Source organism: Epinephelus lanceolatus, chromosome 22, assembly GCF_041903045.1.
Source record: "Epinephelus lanceolatus isolate andai-2023 chromosome 22, ASM4190304v1, whole genome shotgun sequence".
Lineage (NCBI taxonomy): Eukaryota > Metazoa > Chordata > Actinopteri > Perciformes > Serranidae > Epinephelus > Epinephelus lanceolatus.
Window position 1 is genome coordinate 2,672,137 of NC_135755.1, and position 22,355 is coordinate 2,694,491.

At 42.0% G+C, this 22,355-nt stretch overlaps 1 protein-coding gene across 1 annotated transcript; it reads left to right on the plus strand.

The window, feature by feature from the left end:
• The first annotated feature begins 7,059 nt into the window (after positions 1–7,059).
• LOC117245970 (uncharacterized) lies at positions 7,060–22,188 on the plus strand. Its single transcript, XM_033609608.2, has 3 exons — positions 7,060–7,218; positions 17,368–17,709; positions 19,021–22,188. Exons 1-3 carry the CDS (start codon positions 7,161–7,163, stop codon positions 19,290–19,292), a joined length of 672 nt encoding a protein of 223 aa, XP_033465499.2. The 5' UTR covers positions 7,060–7,160; the 3' UTR covers positions 19,293–22,188.
• The last annotated feature ends 167 nt before the right edge of the window (positions 22,189–22,355 follow it).

The window sequence follows — 22,355 nt, forward strand, 5'->3', positions numbered from 1 at the left end:
ACATGTGTCCTACAGGGGTCAGTAAAGAGGTGTGCAACTGAACTGTGGTTCCTACCTGATGTGTGAATGGTCACTATGAGTCCTGTTTTACATTTACCATCTGGATTTATGCTGCAGTTTCTTTATTTTTATTTTGCTTTTGCAGATACGAGCTTCATAATTACCATTCAGAAGGCCAGTCACTAACCTGCAGGCTTCTCAGCAGCATGATTGAAGCCGGTTTGTGTAAGACTGATGTCCTTGAGTTTTAGGATTGCAGTCTCATGTTGAGTAGGTGTTTATTCAGTCTATTCTTGTTGACATGAACATGATACTGATGACAGCAGGGAGGAAGGCTGTTCTATGATGTTAAAATGGTGGAGAAAGCCCCTGTCAAGACCTTTGGTGTCTGCCCTGGGGAGTCACAAGGCGATGTCATGGTCCTGGTTTGTCGTTGGTTATCCTGAGGACTTGTTTTCTGGGGTTTGAATTCTCTGTTTGTGTGTTTCCTTGTTTCATGTTATTCATTCATGTTTGGTCTGTTCCGGTTTTATTTTGTAGGTTCACTCCTCATGTGTCATGTTTGCCTTTATCTCCTGCCTTTGTGTTATTTCCTGCTTTAGTGTCTCACTGTGTCTGAAATCAGACAATACCCACTACGTAGTGAGTTCGCACTTTTGTAGTGCTGTCCTAATGTACAGTCAGAGTTATTATACCCTATGTAGTCTCGCTCACCAGACCTTTCTCAAGAAAAGAAAGGTCTGGCTGGGCCGACTCTCACTTTAAGATTGGAGAAAAAAACACCCCGGCTGCTTGTATTTCTTTCAACCAATCACAATCGTTCTGGGCGGTGCCACAGCAACGGTGCGCTTGCAAAAATATTGCCGGGGGAAACAGGTTTTGGTGTAACACGCCCACAAAAATATCACCTACAGGACGCGAACCATGGCAGAAAAATGGCTACATCCCTGCAAGATCAAACACCGCAAAAGTTAGTAAAGGATGTGTTGAAAACTGCAACCGGAGGTGGTAGGGCGGGACTTCAGTGGGTGGCTCGTTCCGCCCAATGAGAGGCTGATCTATGCAGCGAACTTCTGCCCACTCAGACTATACCCTATGTAGTGGACTCAAAGTATCCCACAATCAGTGGTGTAGTGGAGGGTATACTCAGGTATACGGGATATAACCATATCTTTTTCTGGCCAATTACAGTCTACCCACCTATCAGCCAAAAAGCCATTAGACTATATAGGAGAGTATGCCCACTTCCTCCTCTGTCTTACCCAGCTACTAAGTAGTACATCCACCTCATCAGCTACCACTACACTACTGCCCACAATGCATCGTGAAAAGTAGTGTACAACCGAGCAACCCAGACTTTTTAATACATCCATGATGACAGGTCCTACATTTTTGTTATGATGTTAGTGATTGAAGAAGTACTCAGGTTTTTTACTGAAGTAAAGGTAAAAATACTACAGTCCAAAAATCACAAGTACATGTTTGTATTCTAAAAGTCACCATTAACTAGGTATCAAATAAATGTGGAGTAAAAAGTATAATATTTCCTGCTAATGTGTAGTGGAATAAAAGTTTAAAGTAGCATGTAATGAAAATACTCAGGTAAAGAAGAAGTATGTCGACATTGTACTTACAGTGGAGCAAAAGTTCTGGCTCCACTGGTGCGTTTACTGAGAGTAGAAGATGAGCTGATCTCCAGCAGACATGAAGTTAAAGATGAAACATGCTTTTCAACATTTTAATCAAGATCAGTGTTTCATTTTTGTTCTGTAAAAAGTTGGAGTGAAAACATAAAAGCAGCACCATGTAAAAAGTTTGGGTACCCCAAGACATCTGAGCTCCCAGACAGCTTTTACTAGGGTCTCAGACGGCCTATAAGGTTTTCCTCTAACACTGAGGAGATCCTTAAGAAGTGCCACCAGAGACAATGTCTGCTCAGGAAGCTGAGATCGTTTGGAGTGAATAAAGACATTCTCCTGACCTTTTACCACTCCTTCATCGAGAGCATGCTAACATTCTTATTCATCTCCTGGTTTTATTCCATCAGCCTGTAAGAACGGACACGCTTATTTAGCATCACTAAAGTCTGCTCCAAAATCATTGGACACCCTGTTAGAGCTCTGTCTGGTTTCTGTGACCAACAAATAAATACGCATTGCTGTTGTACTGTGCACACACACCTGGACAGGTATGACCTTCATGGAAGAGTCATCAGAGGAAAGCCTGTCCTGTGTCCTCACCACTATATTCACACTCACAGGTTTGTGAAGGAACATTGAGACAAGACTGATGCTTTTTGGAGACAATAAGTCAAAGGGACACCTGTTCACCTGTTACAGACGGGGGTGGACAGACGAGACAAAGGGACACCTGTCCACCTGTTACAGACAGGGTGAACGGATGAGACAAAGGGACGCCTGTCCACCTGTTACAGACGGAGGTGGACGGACGAGACAAAGGGACGCCTGTCCACCTGTTACAGACGGGGTGGACGGATGAGACAAAGGGACACCTGTTCACCTGTTACAAAGGGGGGTGGACAGACGAGACAAAGGGACGCCTGTCCACCTGTTACAGACGGAGGTGGACAGATGAGACAAAGGGACACCTGTCCACCTGTTACAGACGGGGGAGGACAGATGAGACAAAGGGACACCTGTCCGCCTGATACAGACGGACATGGACAGACGAGACAAAGGGACGCCTGTCCGCCTGTTACAGACGGGGTGGACGGATGAGACAAAGGGACACCTGTCCACCTGTTACAGACGGGGTGGACGGATGAGACAAAGGGACACCTGTCCGCCTGATACAGACGGGGGCGGACGGACGTGGACGTACAAGACAAAGGGACGCCTGTCCGCCTGTTACAGATGGGGGTGGACGGATGAGACAAAGGGACGCCTGTCCGCCTGATACGGACGGGGGTGGATGGACGTGGACGGACGAGACAAAGGGACACCTGTCCGCCTGTTACAGACGGGGGTGGACGGATGAGACAGAGGGACACCTGTCCGCCTGATACAGACGGGGGTGGACAGACGTGGACGGACGTGACAAAGGGACGCCTGTCCGCCTGTTACAGATGGGGGTGGACGGACGAGACAAAGGGACGCCTGTCCGCCTGTTACAGATGGGGGTGGACGGACAAGACAAAGGGACACCTGTCCGCCTGTTACAGATGGGGGTGGACGGACAAGACAAAGGGACACCTGTCCGCCTGTTACAGACGGGGGTGGACGGATGAGACAGAGGGACACCTGTCCGCCTGATACAGACGGGGGTGGACGGATGAGACAGAGGGACACCTGTCTGCCTGATACAGACGGGGGTGGACAGACGTGGACGGACGAGACAAAGGGACGCCTGTCCGCCTGTTACAGATGGGGGTGGACGGACAAGACAAAGGGACGCCTGTCCGCCTGTTACAGATGGGGGTGGACGGACAAGACAAAGGGACACCTGTCCGCCTGTTACAGACGGGGGTGGACGGACAAGACAAAGGGACACCTGTCCGCCTGTTACAGACGGGGGTGGACGGATGAGACAGAGGGACACCTGTCTGCCTGATACAGACGGGGGTGGACAGACGTGGACGGACGAGACAAAGGGACGCCTGTCCGCCTGTTACAGATGGGGGTGGACGGACAAGACAAAGGGACACCTGTCCGCCTGTTACAGACGGGGGTGGACGGATGAGACAGAGGGACACCTGTCTGCCTGATACAGACGGGGGTGGACAGACGTGGACGGACGAGACAAAGGGACGCCTGTCCGCCTGTTACAGATGGGGCTGGACGGACGAGACAAAGGGACACCTGTCCGCCTGTTACAGACGGGGTGGACAGACGAGACAAAGGGACACCTGTCCGCCGGACTCCTTTATGCTACGTCACTTCCGGTTAGTGGGTTTTTAGATGCAGAAGCAAAATTATCTCACAAAAACGACCCCAAAAGTCACTGTAGTGTGTTTATGTTTTTGTTTTTTGTTTTAATCGAGTTTCTACATCATTTTCCTACACATTTATTCACCATGGTCTCCAACCTGCAAGTTGGGCTTTAAAGCCTTGAATGGGTTTATTGGGTTCTGGGTGTGGTTAGGAGCTCAGGGTTGCCAGATTGTGATAGCTGCAGAGGTATGGCATTGTCCCAACGCTATCCGTCGGAAATTCTAGCCGACCAACGGAGAAGCGAAACCAGAATCAACATGGGTTCAGCTTTTGATCGTTGGCGTCAGCTGAAGGCAGAAAAAGGGCTAAAAAGCCACGCAGAGGTTGGCGCTTTCCCTCTGGACAGGTAAGCTAATGTTTGCTAACTAACGCAGCAGGGTTGTAAAAAGATATTGTTGGAGCCATAATGTACTTTTTGTTTATTTTTTATGTTTATATCACAGGTGACCATTTGCATTGTTGTATGTAGTTTTCTGTTTAAACACTGGGTGGAGCATTAGCTCAGAAAAGGCATATAGGTAAGCCGCAAGTGATGAGCAGCAGGTGTGGAAGGGGGAAGCATACAGTTTTTGACCGTGTCAGTATCAGCGTGGCGGCATCTCAACAAACAAATTGATGAATGAAACTTACCTGTGTTTATAGTTAATTTAATGATGGAAAACTTACCTGTGGATTTACTTGTGTTTTACCTGTGCTAAGGTGAGCATAAAAAGAGGGCAAATAAATGGGTCACCGCACTCAAAGACAACTCAGTATTGGACATTGGTTTATTGTTTTTGCCCAGAACATGCGTCCAAAAAAGTTCTCCCCGTTCGCCCCTCAAGGACTCATAAATGTATTCGTTTTTATTGGAAAGACTCTACAGATATATATTTGCTGAATATATCTAATATCTAGTAAAGCCGAACTAGTAATGACACTGCACCTAGATGAACTATGTTAAAAGTTAAAGCAACCCTTACCTTTCTGGAAATTCTACGATTTTCTTTGTTTAGGTTAAAATGCTATTAATAAGCTGATGGCACACTAAAATGTAAGTGAATTCCACCAGATATGAAAACTCGTAATTATATCATTCACATATGGTTCTAAGAAAACTCCGACCAATCACTGCATTCGGACTGAATGCAATGATTGGTCGGAGTTTTCTCCTGTCCTGTCCCACGTGGAGGCCTCTGACAGACGTAACCGCTCGTGTAACATCCCCCCCACAACCTCCACCCCTGAGTCTGTGACAACAAATATGCTAGAAACAGGGAGACTTGTGGATATAAACTAGTAACCTGAGATGACCGTGGTTTCGCCTGGAGCTGTCCCGACAGGGAGACACTGGCAGCGCTGTGACAGGACGCGGGAGCAGGGGAAGCGCTCTAGGCTAAGAGCTAACCCCATCAAACCAGCTGTTCCCAGTGTCCCTCTGGCGAATGTCCACTCACTGGACATGAAAATGGATTACATCTGACTATGGAGATCCACTCACCGAGGAGTGAGGGACTGCTGCGTCCTTGTGTTCACTGAGACATGGATGAATGTAACATATCAGACTCTGGTGTTGAGCTAACGGGGTAACACTACACAGAGCGGACAGGACGGCACTATATGTTTTTTCTTATATGTTGCACTAATATTGTTTTTAAATGTTTTGTTGCATGCCAGTTGCTAATGGCTAACGTTAGCCTACTGTAGCGTAGCCTCTGAAACCTTAACGTTATCTTCCTTGTGCGTTTCCACTCACTAGTAATGTTAACGCTACTATCTAACGTTAGCACTGTGACCTTATTCTAAAACTCATCAGTCATCACTGACTCCGGTTGAGTTTTAAAACTCCGGGGTTGCATTTGTAACGTTGCACTCGCTCTCCTCTTCCGTGTATCTAACGTTACCTTGCCAACGCCTACGTCTATCATAGACATAATGAGGACGTAATGGAGGGAGGTGGAGTTGTGGATGGTCAAATTCTTTCTAAGTGCTGTGTGAAATGCAAGAAAGGTAAGAGTTGCTTTAAGATGATGGTTAATTTCAGATATTTTAGCAAGTTCTCTAGAAACACAGTTTTTGGGACTGTGATTGTTCCGGTTGTAGAGTTGTCAAATAGTGTCATAAAAAAGTAAATCTAGTGAATATATCAAAGATCTAGTACAGCTGAACTATCATGTTATTATTATTATTGTTATTATTGGTGGTAAATTATAACAGAGGAATATATTTGCCATTTTAATATCAAGAACACTTTGGTGTTTTTGTGTGTATACAGGACGCTGTTGAATCAGGGAATTCATGTGTCCACCACGACAAAGGATCCTAAGTGACTAACGTTAGCGTTAGTGACGAGTGGAGCTACAAATGCTCTATGCAGATTGTTACAGTGTGTTACAGGGCGCACAAGAGAGCATTCATCATTTATTATTATTATTATTATTATTATGTTTTAATCACTATACCACAGAAGACTCTTCACTTGACATCACTGTCTCCAGTGTCTGTCTTTTACCAACCTGGCAACCTGTAGAACTGAAGAGTGGAGCGAGAGGGAGTATGACACCTACTGACCAGGAGGTATGAATCCTATAGGCTATCTACCACCTTTAAAAGATGGGGACATGTGGGGGCTCGCTCTGTCATCATGGCTTAAGAGTAACTCTGCTGACACCTGGTGGTTTAAAACAGACTCACATTCTGTGAAGCAACGTGACTTCCTGGAAATGAGCATTATATAATCCTCTCATCATTCAGTAACTTTTGCTCACTGGTGTGTTGGATTTAAAGTCCTCAGAGATGGGGGACGTGGGTTATCGAATATGTAGGCTATTCAGTCATAGGATAAACGTTTGCTCAGTGTACATTTTAACTGACGTCATTATTTTTATCTGAGCCTGTTTTTAAAAACAAGTAATTTCACTTGAGTTGAGTGCTGTGTGCGAGTACTTTGCACTCTTCATGTTATTGTGGCCACCTTCTGTGGCCTTTATTACCACATTCTCCTGGTGTTCGTTTTGTTGTTCAGGTAAGCCTCTGAATAGTCAAATGTCGTACACCACCTGAAAGCAGCACCAACTTCCCGTAAATCAGCTTGCTTCTGTTTAGGCCAGCCCTGCCTCCCTCCCTGCAGCCACACAGTGTGGGTGGGGCGGCTACACTCACATATTCAAGGCAGTTGAGGAAATACGACATTTCGGCAGTTGGATCTACTGCACGCGGAGCTTCGCAGCCATGGTCGCAGCACTGTTTGTCGTGTTCGCACATTTCTGGATAATTTCCCTGTGCCACAGTAAGCCGTGTGTGTGTGTGTGTGTGTGTGTGTGTGTGTGTGTGTGTGTGTGCGTGTGTGTGTGTGTGTGCATGTGTGTGTGTGTGTGTGTGTGTGTGTGTGCGTGCGTGTGTGTGTGTGTGTGTGTGTGTGTGTGCGTGCCTGTGTGTGTGTGTACGCGCGCGTGCGTGTGTGTGTGCGCGTGAGAGTAATATTTTAGTTCAGAAGTGCTGCATTAAGAAGATGTTATTTCGCAACATGTCAGTGTAAATAATAACGTAATAATGACGCAACGGCCACTGTGTGTACAAGCCCTGTCCAAATACCCACACTTGCGCCCTGAGGTCTTTCCTGAAGTGCACTCACCTGAAGTGAGATCTGATGCGCACTTTCGGAAGGGGTGTATTAAGGGCGCAGGTTTGCACCCCCTGGTAACAACTGAAGACAATTGAGACACCCTCCGCACTTGCGCCCCTTAGCGGGAGCGCGCAATTAAGGGGCACAAGGGCGCAAGTGCGGGTATTTGGACATGGTGGCGTGTTCAGATGCGGAGGGTTGTTTTCCTGTTTGTTACGTTTGTACGGTTGTCGGCCAGCAACTTAACATACAGCAGGGACGATTGATGGCTCACCAGACCTGGTGTATACGGTCAGTAGACGGACACAGACACAAACACTTGAAGGAATCATGGTGTTCATGTGTTTCTTTTAATTACAGCAGTCAATATGAACAATTATTTGAACTGAATATCGGAACATCTCTTCTTCACCACCTTGGGAGATAATTTTGTCTGCTTTTCATGTGGTTGGGGAAATACTGGAAACATTGTTATCCATGCTATTGGCTCATTTGGCACCTATACCCTGTCTGCATCATGGGAACACTAAACTGCGCTGGTGTGTCAGTAATTTCACCTTATCAGTAATAGTACAGAGCAAGCTGTGCCCTTATCAAGTACTTAGTAATGTATGACAATTAGTAATTTATGTAATGCATTTAAATGTATTATGGTCAATAATTCATCGTTTCAAACTAATAAGTTTCTTGACTCTTTGTGAGGTACTGTATGAACAAAGGTGTCTTTATCCTGGAGTCAGTGCTTAAGTGATGACTCTCAAAGTGTTCACTGCACAGATGGGAAGTCTTGTTTGGAGTCCAGTTCTGTCTCCTCGTGTTGAGTGTCCACTGGTCCAGTCTGTCTGGGTCACCTAGAGGAAAACTTTACACAGACAAATAGATATTAAAAATGTGTTAGGTTACCTACTTCACAGACTCCTTTACATGCAACAGTACAACTTAACTTACTTCAGTGTTCAACAGATCATAATCAATTTATTTTAGCAAAACAAAAAGATGGTGGCCATCACAGTCCTCATATTCTGTCTGTGCATTATCTTTTGTTGTGTAACTACAGGCCTACAGACCTTTATCATACACTAATCTTCTTAATATTTTATATGTGACAGTCAAATGTCACATTAGTTTTTTTTAATTACGTTACACACCTTATTGTAATTTCACACAGTTCGCCACTTTTTAATTCACATAACGTTACACAAGTATAGCCTTAATGTTACGTTAACGTTACACTGCTCATATGACAACGTTAACATTGCAACACGTTAGCTAACTAATGTGGTGGACATTTATTTTCAAACTAGGGCTGCCACTAACAATTATTTTCACTGTCGACTAATCTGTCGATTATTTCTTCGGGTAGTCGACTATTCGTTTTATCGAAAAATGTGTTAAAATGTTGAAAAATGTCGGTCTGTCTCTCCCAAACCCCAAAATGATGTCATCTAATGTCTTGTTTCGTACTCACTTCAAAGGGTTTTAGTTCACCGTCATGGAAGAGTGTGTAAAGCTGCCAATATCTGAGCGTAAGAAGCTGCAATAAGAGTATTTTGGGTACTTTTATAGTACAATGACTCAAACTGATTAGTCGACTACTAAAATAGTCACCAATTATTTTAATAGTCGATTAGTCATCGATTAGTCGACTAATCGTGGCAGCCCTATTTCAAACCTCACACAGCCTCAGCCTTTTGTTCAAAATATTCTCTCCCTAAATGCCTACATCCTAACACTTCTCTGTCAGGCTCTGACTTCCATGCATCCCCGGACTGGCGTCTTGCTTGAAGGCTAACCGTTAGCTGGCTGGTTAGCTAGTTAACGAGCTAAGCTTGTGTTGTATCGTATTGTCTGTGGCTCTGTAACTTGATGTGGATGTTGCTGCAGTGATACAGGTCGCACTTGAAAATGAGACCTCCGGTATCAACGTGATTTTACATGTATTAAATAAAGGCTTAATAATATAATAATAAGCTGACAAGCTAGGTGGTGACCGCAGACACCGATACACGCTGCTGACAAGCTAGATGGTGACCACTAATTAGTGCTAACATATACATAAATAAAATAATACTAGAATTTCCGAATTTCACTTACCGAAAAACCTGGAGCACAGACTTCTTGGACGGTCTGTTGGTATAATTAGTCGAACAGCAAGCCATATTACTCCAATATTTGCCTGAAAAAATATCCAAAAGGCACAAACACGGCTGAGAGGACAGGTTCACTGCCTTGAACATGGACACGAATTAGCTGAGGCGATGCCGAGCAGACAGCCAGCGGCTAGTTAGCATGCTAGTTAGCCACTCATGATGGTGCCACCTGTCACTCAGAGTGGCCACGGCCTTAATTATACACAATTTTAAACCTTAATAACATGTAAACGGATGAGATATAAAAAAAAATTCACCCCACAGTTGTCATGAAAGGGGAAATTAACTATAGAGACCAAAACCATTTTTTTGTACCAGGCTGTAAACATGTTTATTTATGCTCTAAAGTTGAGCATTTTAACATGGGGGTCTGTGGGGATTGACTCACTTCTGGAGCCAGCCTCAAGTGGCCATTCAACGAACTGCACTTCCGCATTGGCTTCACTCATCACCCCTGGAGGTTGCCGCTTGGTGATGGCCTGATTCTTGCAGTCTGGAGTATGATGACATAGTTTTTTGGGGTAAAGATATCTGTAACTATTTTGCTTCAGTAGTACTATGCATGCTGTTTGTGTGTGCTCTGCAACGAGGTATTTCTGTCTTATTAGTACCCCATATTTCTTTATTTTATAACCCATCCATAAACAGGATATATTCCTTTTTTGCAGCATTTTGGTCAATGCGAGTTGTTATTAAATGTGCTTTATAAATACATTTGAGTTGAGGGTTGAGAAACACCAAGCACATAGCCAATATACATCAGAAACAAAACTTTAATCTTGCCTATAATCATATAAATGCCATGCCTGGTTACGCTATGAATTCAAAACACTTTTTTGGCAACAAGAACAACAAGAAATGTTAAAGTTTAATGAAGACATACCTTTGCTATTACCACGGACATAAAGTTATGTTTTATCAGATAAAGCAGATGTAGACATTAATAAACTGGGGTATACGGCTTTAACCTGCAGACAGCTATCAGTTTCTGGCAGACGATGACTTTTTGGCACAACACCAGCAGCAGAAGGGCTCATGAGGCCTAAGTACATAAAGTAGACTACATTTGTGCAGGGGATTGTCTGTTTGGCCTATGTATGACCGGTGCACACTTTGTGTGCCTACAACCGAAGGCTCAGTAGTTGGATGCCCTCACCACATCGTCACTCTTGGGTGACAGCCCAGCAGCAGTCTGTCCAGTGAGGGTGCGCCAGCAGTGGACGGCTCAGCAGCTGGATGCACTCACCACCACGTCGCTCCCAGGTGGCAGCCCACCAGCAGTGGCGGTCTCTCCAGTGAAGGCGCGCCTACGGCCAAAGGCTCAGCAGCTGGATGCACTCACCACCACGTCGCTCCCAAGTGGCAGCCCACCAGCGGCAGCGGCCTCTCCAGTGAGGGCATGCTGACGGCCGAAAGCTCAGCAGCTGGATGCCTACTCCATCCCGGGTGACAAACCGGTTAAATTAAATAAAGCGATTATTAAACACCTTAAGTACAAGTTCCTTGAGACCTTAAACCATGCTCATGTTATATGGGACTTAAAAGCCAAACCAAGGGGTTTACTTGGAGGACACTTGAATATATGAAGCATTGTATTCAAATGTGATCAAGTACAACATATTAAATGATTCAAACCTAGATTATCTTTGTATGTCCGAGACACGGCTACACACCAACTCTCCAACTGCAGGGCTAAATGTACCGGGCTACAATATTTTTCGAAAAGATAGGTCAGAAGGCAGAGGTGGTGGGGTGATATTTTATATTAGGGACCACTTAAAGTATAAACAAATAACATGGTCATGTGTAACTAATCTAGAATGTATCGGCCTCACTATTACCATCTCACAGCAAATGACATTTACACTAATTGGAATTTATAGACCTCCGTTGGCTCTTAGTGGATTCTATGAGGAATTGAAGGCCATTTTAAATGAATGCAATTTTAAAAATGAGGTTGTTTTACTTGGCGATTTCAATGTTAATTGGAATGATAAAACCAATCGGAAGCATTTACAATTCTTAGCAAATAGCTTTGAATTAACACAACTTATAAAGGAACCTACCAGAATAAGCAGCTTTTCTAAAACCTGTATAGATTTGGTTTTCACCAACAAAGCCCATAGAATACAAAAAATCTATAACATGGTCACTGGCCTGTCAGACCATAATATGATCCTTTTCTCAAGAAAACTGACAAAAAATAGATTCACTTGTCTCCTGGGTAAACAATCCGAGCAATTGAGAATTCCCAAGGGTGAGATACAAAATTTAGAAAACGCCTTGAATGACATCATTTGGTCTGACCATCTCACCTATGATCATGTGAATGAAAACTGTCATGCTTTCATGACTGTTATTCAGGACACAATGTATCACTTTATGGAAAAGTGTAAGTCAAAACCACGAAAAAAGGATCATCTACCCTGGGTGAATAGTGAAATATGGGCACTGATGAAACAGCGGGACCATGCCCCTAAAATGGCCATCAAGACAAAAAATGCTCATAATAGGAAAATATTCACTACACTCAGAAACAAAGTCACAAAGGAAATAAGAAATGCAAAGACACATTTCTTCATTAATGCAATACGACATGCTAGGGGCAATGCTAAGGAAGTATGGACAAACATAAAGAAATTAACTGGAAATAATTTCACAAATAGGAGCATCAGGGAGTTGCAAATTGATAATAATGTAACCTATGATCAAAATGAAATTGTAACTGCTCTTAACACCTATTTTATAGACTCTGTCAGAAACTTGTCTCTTAGCTCCACATCATGCCTCTAATGTCTCTGAATAGTGGTACTCCAGTCTTCACATTACATGAAATATCACAGATAAATGTTGACAGTATTATCTGTAATCTAAAAAACTCCAAGCCAAAGATGCGTTCGGTATGGACACTATGTTTGTGAAAGCCAATAAACAATCATTCATTGCTCCACTTGCCAGTATAATCAATCAGTCCATAAATGAAGGGGTTTTTCCTAATTCCTGGAAATCTGCAGTTATTACACCAGTTTTCAAATCGGGTAACCCAACATCAATTAGTAACTATAGGCCCATAAGCTTTTTACCAACAGTTTCCAAAATTGCTGAGAAATGGACTGCAGAACAACTCATTAAGCACGTGAACAATAGTCCATACACTCTAAATCCAATGCAATTTGACTTTAGAAAACATCATTTCACAGAGACAGCAGTTTGTTGTTTGTTTTTCTGGAAAATGTAAAATCAAAGATTGATGCAGGAGGAGTTATAGGAGCTGTGTTTTTAGATTTTAAAAAAAGCATTTGATACGGTAAATCATGAGACCTTGTTGACTAAGCTGTCTTACTTTAACATTTCATTAAGCAGTTTGAAATGGATGGAATCATATATTGCAGAAAGAAAACAATGTGTCAGAGTAGACAATGTAAAATCTGCAACTTGTGATAACACTGTTGGTGTGCCTCAAGGGTCGATTCTTGGGCCACTGTTATTCAGTCTATATATCAATGATCTACCAACTTGTTGTCCTCCAAATGTATCCTGTCAGATGTATGCAGATGACGCAGTGTTGTATGTACAGGCTAAAAACAAATGTCAGGCCGCACAAGATCTATCTGCTGCTATAGTTCATGTTTCAAATTGGCTACAATGTTCACGGTTACATCTTAATGCACCAAAAACTGTCTGCATGTTTTTCTCAAAAAAAGGAAATAATAACATATTACCTGATGTGTTTGTAAATGGGAACAAGCTTGAAGCGGTAGGTGAATTCAAATATCTTGGAATAATTATCAATTCACAACTATGCTTCAAGCAACAAGTAAAGAGAGCTGTGAACCAAACCAAATTCAACCTGTCTAACTTCAGATACATAAGAAACAACCTGACTACCGAATCAGCAAAATTATATTTCAGTGCTATGGCAATGACACATTTAACTTATTGCATAACAATTTGGGCACTGGCATGCAAGACCACGCTTAAATCAGCTGAAATTGTGTATAAACAGGCAATCAAAATTTTAGACAAAAAAACCAAAGCATACCACCATTGCAACATTTTGAGAAAACATGGTCTTCTGAGTTGGGGAAACACAATAAAACATGCAGATGGTGTCTTGGTGTACAAAATTCTACATGGTCTGGCTCCGCCTCCGTTGGGTGAATTTATAAAAACGAACCCTATGAGGTCAACGAGAGCCGGCTCTAGAGGGGATTGTCAAGTCCCGCTCAGGAAAAGTGTTTTCGGACAGACAGTGTTTTCATATCGAGCGACCCAGACATGGAACACCATACCAAATACTATACGGTATTCGCCAACTCTTGCCTCATTCACTGGACATTTCAAAACACGGCTACTAGAGAATCAAATTTGCACTGATGCATCTTAAGAATTTTATTTTATTTATTATTATTATTGTTAATTTAATGTATTCTCTAATTGCTGTTCTGTGTATCTGTGCAACTGTACTATGGTACTGTTGGAGTACCATATTTGTATGTGCAAGTGTGTCAGGTGTTGTAGGTGACATTGTGCAATATGAATTGACACTTAGCAATTAGCACTTTACAAACTGCACTATGCACTTTACTGCGTTAGGGCATGTGCAATATACCGGGGTGTCTGCAATACACACTCAGCACTTTGGCACTCTCCACTTTAACTAGCACACCTGCACTTTGTAATCGGACTGAAATTTCTATGGTCGCCCAACTCTTTGCCTGTTGTGTCTTTTGTGGTTTACTATCTTGTCCTCTGTGTATTTGATTTTCTTTTGTTGGCATTATTGATTATGTGTTCGACACCAACCTGCCACTGGGACTGGAGATGGAAATTAGCCACCTGGCTATAATCTCGTGCATTTACATGTAAATGTCCATTCATGCATATTGTCCCATTTTCTGAAAAAATAAATAAATCTCAAATCTCAATACACCACTATAAGCATTGCTGTCCCACTTGTTGTTTTTTTTTTTGCACATACAATATTTACTTTGCACTATATATGTTCACTTTTTATCCACTGCTCATAATTATTATTATTAATATTATTATTATTATTATTCACTGCTGTTTCTTGTATTTTTTGTACTTTTTTGCATGCCTAGTTTTTTAAGTTTTTAAATATTGAAATCTTTAATCTGATTCTTTCCCCTTGACTGCTGTAACACTGGAATTTCTCAATTGTGGGATCAGTAAGGGTGTATCTTATCTTATCTTATCTTATCTTATCTTAATTCCCACTGTCTTTGTATGAAGATGGGTTTTCCATGGATTTGTTGTTTATTTCACAGATATGTCCTCCTGCTGTGGACATTTTGCCTGTTGGCAACTTAAGTAGATAATTTTCACTTTGAAAATAAGGATTATTTCAAAGACTTGTGTGTGAGGCAACAGGTCACAACAGCCTGTAAATCTGAAAAGCATCTCTATGATATCAAACTGAAGATATCAAAATATACAGTACAGGCCAAAAGTTTGGACACACCTTCTCATTCAATGCGTTTTCTTTATTTTCATGACTATTTACATTGTAGATTCTCACTGAAGGCATCAAAACTATGAATGAACACATGTGGAGTTATGTACTTAACAAAAAAAGGTGAAATAACTGAAAACATGTTTTATATTCTAGTTTCTTCAAAATAGCCACCCTTTGCTCTGATTACTGCTTTGCACACTCTTGGCATTCTCTCCATGAGCTTCAAGAGGTAGTCACCTGAAATGGTTTCCACTTCACAGGTGTGCCTTATCAGGGTTAATTAGTGGAATTTCTTGCTTTATCAATGGGGTTGGGACCATCAGTTGTGTTGTGCAGAAGTCAGGTTAATACACAGCTGACAGCCCTATTGGACAACTGTTAAAATTCATATTATGGCAAGAACCAATCAGCTAACTAAAGAAAAACGAGTGGCCATCATTACTTTAAGAAATGAAGGTCAGTCAGTCCGGAAAATTGCAAAAACTTTAAATGTGTCCCCAAGTGGAGTCGCAAAAACCATCAAGCGCTACAACGAAACTGGCACACATGAGGACCGACCCAGGAAAGGAAGACCAAGAGTCACCTCTGCTTCTGAGGATAAGTTCATCCGAGTCACCAGCCTCAGAAATGGCAAGTTAACAGCAGCTCAGATCAGAGACCAGATGAATGCCACATAGAGTTCTAGCAGCAGACCCATCTCTAGAACAACTGTTAAGAGGAGACTGCGCCAATCAGGCCTTCATGGTCAAATAGCTGCTAGGAAACCACTGCTAAGGAGAGGCAACAAGCAGAAGAGATTTGTTTGGGCCAAGAAACACAAGGAATGGACATTAGACCAGTGGAAATCTGTGCTTTGGTCTGATGAGTCCAAATTTGAGATCTTTGGTTCCAACCGCCGTGTCTTTGTGAGACGCAGAAAAGGTGAACGGATGGATTCCACATGCCTGGTTCCCACTGTGAAGCATGGAGGAGGAGGTGTGATGGTGTGGGGGTGTTTTGCTGGTGACACTGTTGGGGATTTATTCAAAATTGAAGGCACACTGAACCAGCATGGCTACCACAGCATCCTGCAGCGACATGCCATCCCATCCGGTTTGCGTTTAGTTGGACGATCATTTATTTTTCAACAGGACAATGACCCCAAACACACCTCCAGGCTGTGTAAGGGCTATTTGACCAAGAAGGAGAGTGATGGAGTGCTGCGGCAGATGACCTGGCCTCCACAGTCACCGGACCTGAACCCAATCCAGATGGTTTGGGGTGAGCTGGACTGCAGAGTGAAGGCAAAGGGGCCAACAAGTGCTAAACACCTCTGGGAACTCCTTCAAGACTGTTGGAAAACCATTTCAGGTGACTACCTCTTGAAGCTCATGGAGAGAATGCCAAGAGTGTGCAAAGCAGTAATCAGAGCAAAGGGTGGCTATTTTGAAGAAACTAGAATATAAAACATGTTTTCAGTTATTTCACCTTTTTTTGTTAAGTACATAACTCCACATGTGTTCATTCATAGTTTTGATGCCTTCAGTGAGAATCTACAATGTAAATAGTCATGAAAATAAAGAAAACGCATTGAATGACAAGGTGTGTCCAAACTTTTGGCCTGTACTGTATATGAAAATAACAAATGAAACTTGTGCATAAGGAGGTGAGTTTTAATTAGTTCAACTTGGCTATGTTTGATTATTTAAAGCACCTAGATATTTATCATCCAGGGCCCGGTTATTCAGAAAGTTTGATCTGAATCAGGATGATCCGGATTTGAAAATCCCATGTTTAACTATCCAGGATCTACTGATCTATTTTATTTTTGTTCTGGTTTTTAAAGACAACATTAGGTTGGATCACCCTGATCCAGATACAAACAATTCAAGATTATCTAATCTTTATAACCAGTGCTCTAAATGGGACTACACATCACAATGTAGGCAGCAAGCTCTTGAAAGACCAACAGGCAGAATAGCTACCTTGTTTACTGTATTAAGTGACCGTCACTGTCACACTGAATGTTTTGCTTTACTCCGTTCAAACTCTATATGGACAAGAAGGAACTATGTGGTGCAATACAAATATAACGTGGAATGAAACAGTTCAACTGATTAATTCATGTTTTTTATACAGACATGATTTTTCTAAACATTCTGCAAATCTTGACTGTAGTGAACTTTGTTTTCTGTTTTTGTTCAGACCCACAAACTGCAAAGCCTGGAGAGAACGTCCCTCTTCACTGTCATTGTGACGAAGATTGTGTCATCAGCCTATTGGAGTGGAGCAGAGCTGAGCTGAAGTCAGAACAGTTCGTCCTCTATTTCAGAAACAAGTTCCTTCAAAACTACCAGCTTCCATCTTATCGTGGTCGAGTGGAGCTGATGGATCCAGAGATGAAGAACGGAAACGCTTCTGTGATTCTGAAGAACGTCACCATCAACGACACCGGAACATACGAGTGTCGAATTGGAGGAAAAAAAACAAGACGCCCAAAGAGAAACACACCCGAAGTCATGAACACCATCAAGCTGAAGGTTACAGGTGAGTTTGTAGAGTTCAGACTCAGGTGAGTTTGTAGAATTCAGACTCAGGTGAATTTGTAGAGTTCAGACTCAGGTGAGTTTGTAGAATTCAGACTCAGGTGAGTTTGTAGAGTTCAGACTCAGGTGAGTTTGTAGAGTTCAGACTCAGGTGAGTTTGTAGAATTCAGACTCAGGTGAGTTTGTAGAGCTCAGACTCAGGTGAGTTTGTAGAATTCAGACTCAGGTGAGTTTGTAGAGTTCAGACTCAGGTGAGTTTGTAGAATTCAGACTCAGGTGAGTTTGTAGAGCTCAGACTCAGGTGAGTTTGTAGAATTCAGACTCAGGTGAGTTTGTAGAGTTCAGACTCAGGTGAGTTTGTAGAGCTCAGACTCAGGTGAGTTTGTAGAATTCAGACTCAGGTGAGTTTGTAGAGTTCAGACTCAGGTGAGTTTGTAGAGCTCAGACTCAGGTGAGTTTGTAGAATTCAGACTCAGGTGAGTTTGTAGAGTTCAGACTCAGGTGAGTTTGTAGAGCTCAGACTCAGGTGAGTTTGTAGAATTCAGACTCAGGTGAGTTTGTAGAGTTCAGACTCAGGTGAGTTTGTAGAATTCAGACTCAGGTGAGTTTGTAGAGCTCAGACTCAGGTGAGTTTGTAGAATTCAGACTCAGGTGAGTTTGTAGAGTTCAGACTCAGGTGAGTTTGTAGAGTTCAGACTCAGGTGAGTTTGTAGAGTTCAGACTCAGGTGAGTTTGTAGAATTCAGACTCAGGTGAGTTTGTAGAGCTCAGACTCAGGTGAGTTTGTAGAATTCAGACTCAGGTGAGTTTGTAGAGTTCAGACTCAGGTGAGTTTGTAGAATTCAGACTCAGGTGAGTTTGTAGAGCTCAGACTCAGGTGAGTTTGTAGAATTCAGACTCAGGTGAGTTTGTAGAGTTCAGACTCAGGTGAGTTTGTAGAATTCAGACTCAGGTGAGTTTGTAGAGCTCAGACTCAGGTGAGTTTGTAGAATTCAGACTCAGCTGAGTTTGTAGAGCTCAGACTCAGGTGAGTTTGTAGAATTCAGACTCAGGTGAGTTTGTAGAGTTCAGACTCAGCTGAGTTTGTAGAGCTCAGACTCAGGTGAGTTTGTAGAATTCAGACTCAGGTGAGTTTGTAGAGTTCAGACTCAGCTGAGTTTGTAGAGTTACAGCAATGTCCAGACCTGATTTTCAGGACATTATCCAGAGTTCATTTGAGAAAATGGCATCAGACTGAAGAGGAGCTTAATTTTCTTTTGTTCTTCACTCATCACCTGACAGCTGACAGCTCACACCTGTTTTATGCTCTGCAGAAGCAGGACCAGAACCAGGACCAGAAGCAGGAGCAGGACCAGGAGCAGGACCAGGAGCAGGAGGAGGAGGAGGACATTTGGGACTGTCAGTTGCACTGGTCTTCTGTGGGGTGATTGTCGTCGGTTTGTTGGGCTTCACAGTACGTAAGAAATTTATGAGGAAGAATTCAGAGCAGCCTGCTGCTGTTGCAGCTGGTGAACAAGACCCGCTGGAAAACTCAAATTCAAAGAAAGACGAGTGCCACTTAAATATCCCTCTGAATGAAATCTAAGACCAACTCACAATAACCAAAATGGACGGAAAAAAATGTGAGCCTGTTTCAGATGTCACTGAATTAGAGAATATCAGGAGGGTCAATGGTTACTGCACCAGTGCGTGCATTCCACCTCATACTGTCCCTAATATATTTATCTTAGGATATATATTATATATATGAATTATTACTGCTAATAATAAGACTTAGTACAGAATATTAAACAGCAAGAGGAAAGATATGAATATGTTGTATCCACTATAGATCCAATATATTCAGTATATAATGCAGTAAACAGGCTCACACAGTATCTAGAAGTACACTCACATATAAACAAGCCTGCATTGATCATTCCAACAGTCAAAGTCAGCAATCATTAGAACAGGAGTGAATTCTGTTGTTGACTTTCAAAAGGCCTTTGCTTTGATAAATAGAGATACACAAATGTATGGAAGAAGGCGTTGCCTGGTTTCACTCCAAAAGGTCAGTCAAACCATCAGTAAATACAATATTGATCTCAACTGGGCAACTGGGCAACTATGAAAGGCTGGTTTATACATTATAAGTACAAGGTTTATAAAGTAATCCAGACCTTGTTTCTCAGTTGCCTGCGTTGAGATCAATAATATGTTTACTGATGGTTTGATTCACCTTTTGCAGTAAAGCAGGTGAAACTGTAATTTTTGTGTATGAATTAGCTCATTAATGCAAATGCGTGCTCAATACTCAATAAGCTAAGTGTCATTATACGCTGATGATACTGTTTTACTCACTGAGTGTGATTTATAGCAGCTAAATGCAAATTTCCACTTTGTCATACAGGCACCAATTAAGAGTCCATCGATATAAAAAGCAGCTTAAAATGAACCAGTAATATTAATTATATGAGTGAATGTCGAGCACTACCAGGGCACACTGGTGACATCACTGCTGTGAAACTCAGCATGGAGTTCAGTGTCGGCTTAGCAAAGTAATGTAGTGCTCCAGGAATGATCCCTAAAACCTGGGAATGAGTGAGCATAGGGCTGGGTGATATGACCAAAATCTCATATCCCGATAACAATACTTTTTGGTGATTTTGGTGAGATGTGTGAAAAAAGGTCTGTGATCAACACAAGCTGAAGAGACTTTCATGTTTTGTTCCACGACATAAAATACATCAGTAAATACCTTACTGTGAGTTTAGAAGCTTTAATGTGTCTTATAAAACATCAATCAATCAATCAATCAATTTTATTTATAAAGCCCAATATCACAAATCACAATTTGCCTCACAGGGCTTTACAGCATACGACATCCCTCTGTCCTTATGACCATGCTAACGAGTGGCTAAATGAGACTACAGAACGTCATCAAGCCAAACACAGCTTTACAGTCTTGTTAAGGTGGCAACATCAAGTCATGCAACCGTAGTGTAGTTTGTTCATAGCCTAACATCAGCCCTTTACTTCTGGTGACTGCATTTAGGCTTCAGAAATCATAAAGTGGAATTCATTAGTGACGATTATCTCGCTTAAGTATCATGTGAGTATCATAAACGTTTGTTTGTTACAGAGTTTATTTTCTGCAATAATCCAAAATCTCATGGGAAAAAAACCCCACTTGCTTTTTTTAGAGGGAACCAGTGCACGCTAAGAGAAAAACTTCAACACTGGATGGACGATCGGGCTAGGTGTAGGGCGACTCAGTGCACGAACCTAGTTGTATTCCATACAAGAAAGTGCTTCATATAAGATGGTAAAAGATTAAACCCTCGGCCTTCAGCTGCCGTATATTATGGAACATGGCTGACGGGGGAGAATCTCCGTCCAAGAGGGGAACAGATTGGAACAAGTCTCAAAAAGTGAGATCTTAAATGTCCGCTAATTTCATGTAGCTCTGGTATTTAACCCCAGGTAAAAGAGCTAATTAATCCAGGACTGTTTCTGAAGTGTAAATACTCAGGTTTGGTGATGTTGTGTCTTTTTCCTCTCAGTCCACTCAGTCTGGACGCCGTACTGAGCAGCACTGAACACCCAGTGTTCTCAATAGACTCTTAATCTGATAACTAAATCAGTAAGTAATTTGGCACCTGAAACATCAGACGTCTTAAACATTCCAAAAATGATGAATAAATCCATCTGACAAACCCAGATGTTGCAAAAATAGAGTCTCCATGTTGTGAAAATGCAGGAATCAATCCATCAGATATTCATTTCAGACAGGTTGATTATGTTAAGATATCTGCATCCAATAACCATAAATCAGTGGCCATGTTTAAAAATAAAAATGGCAGCCATGTTGGATTTTTGGTAAATTTCTTAATGTGCAGTTTAAAGATGAATCACAGGCTGCATTTCATGCTCATATCTCCATCTTAACAATTTTGCAAGACTGTGTGACAATATGTTAATGAATCTTAATTTGTGTTGTTATTGATATTAAACCAGAGCAGAGCACAGATGAGGTCAGTAAGAGGGCCACACACAGAATTAGTTTTGGCTCTGTCTCTTTTGAACATGTTGAAAAACTCATTATGTAAGAGATTTATTTTTTATGAGTATTTTTGTTACAGTATTGTGGTGTACAGGAGATCTCAGTTTGTTAATGTGTCTAAGTGAATGTTGTTTCCAAACCTTTGAAAAGAAGCTGAAATGTACTTTTAAATTAGTTTTAGCTCTTCAGCACTAAGTAGTGCTGTGACCAGCTCACTCTCTGTCCACTGTTGGCACTTTTACTTTAATATTTGCACTGTATAAAACTGCAGCTACAAATGTTAATGCACTCAGTTTATTATGTGTGATTATAATTACTGATCAATTCAGCATGATTTTAACCTGGTTATATACTGTTGACTTGTTTAATCAGTGTCAGTGAACACATGATATTAAACTGTTTGTCTTTCAAATGTTTGCTTAATAAAGGATAAACCTGATAATGTAGCTGTGTGATGAATGTGCTGCAGTGAAAGCATAAAGTAACATGACAGAGAAAAACTCAGTAAAGTAAAAGAACCTTATCTTTCTACTCAACAACAGAACAGAACGTGAGTAAAGTCACTGAGGTAAATTTCCACCCATGTTTATCAGAAACCGTTGACGC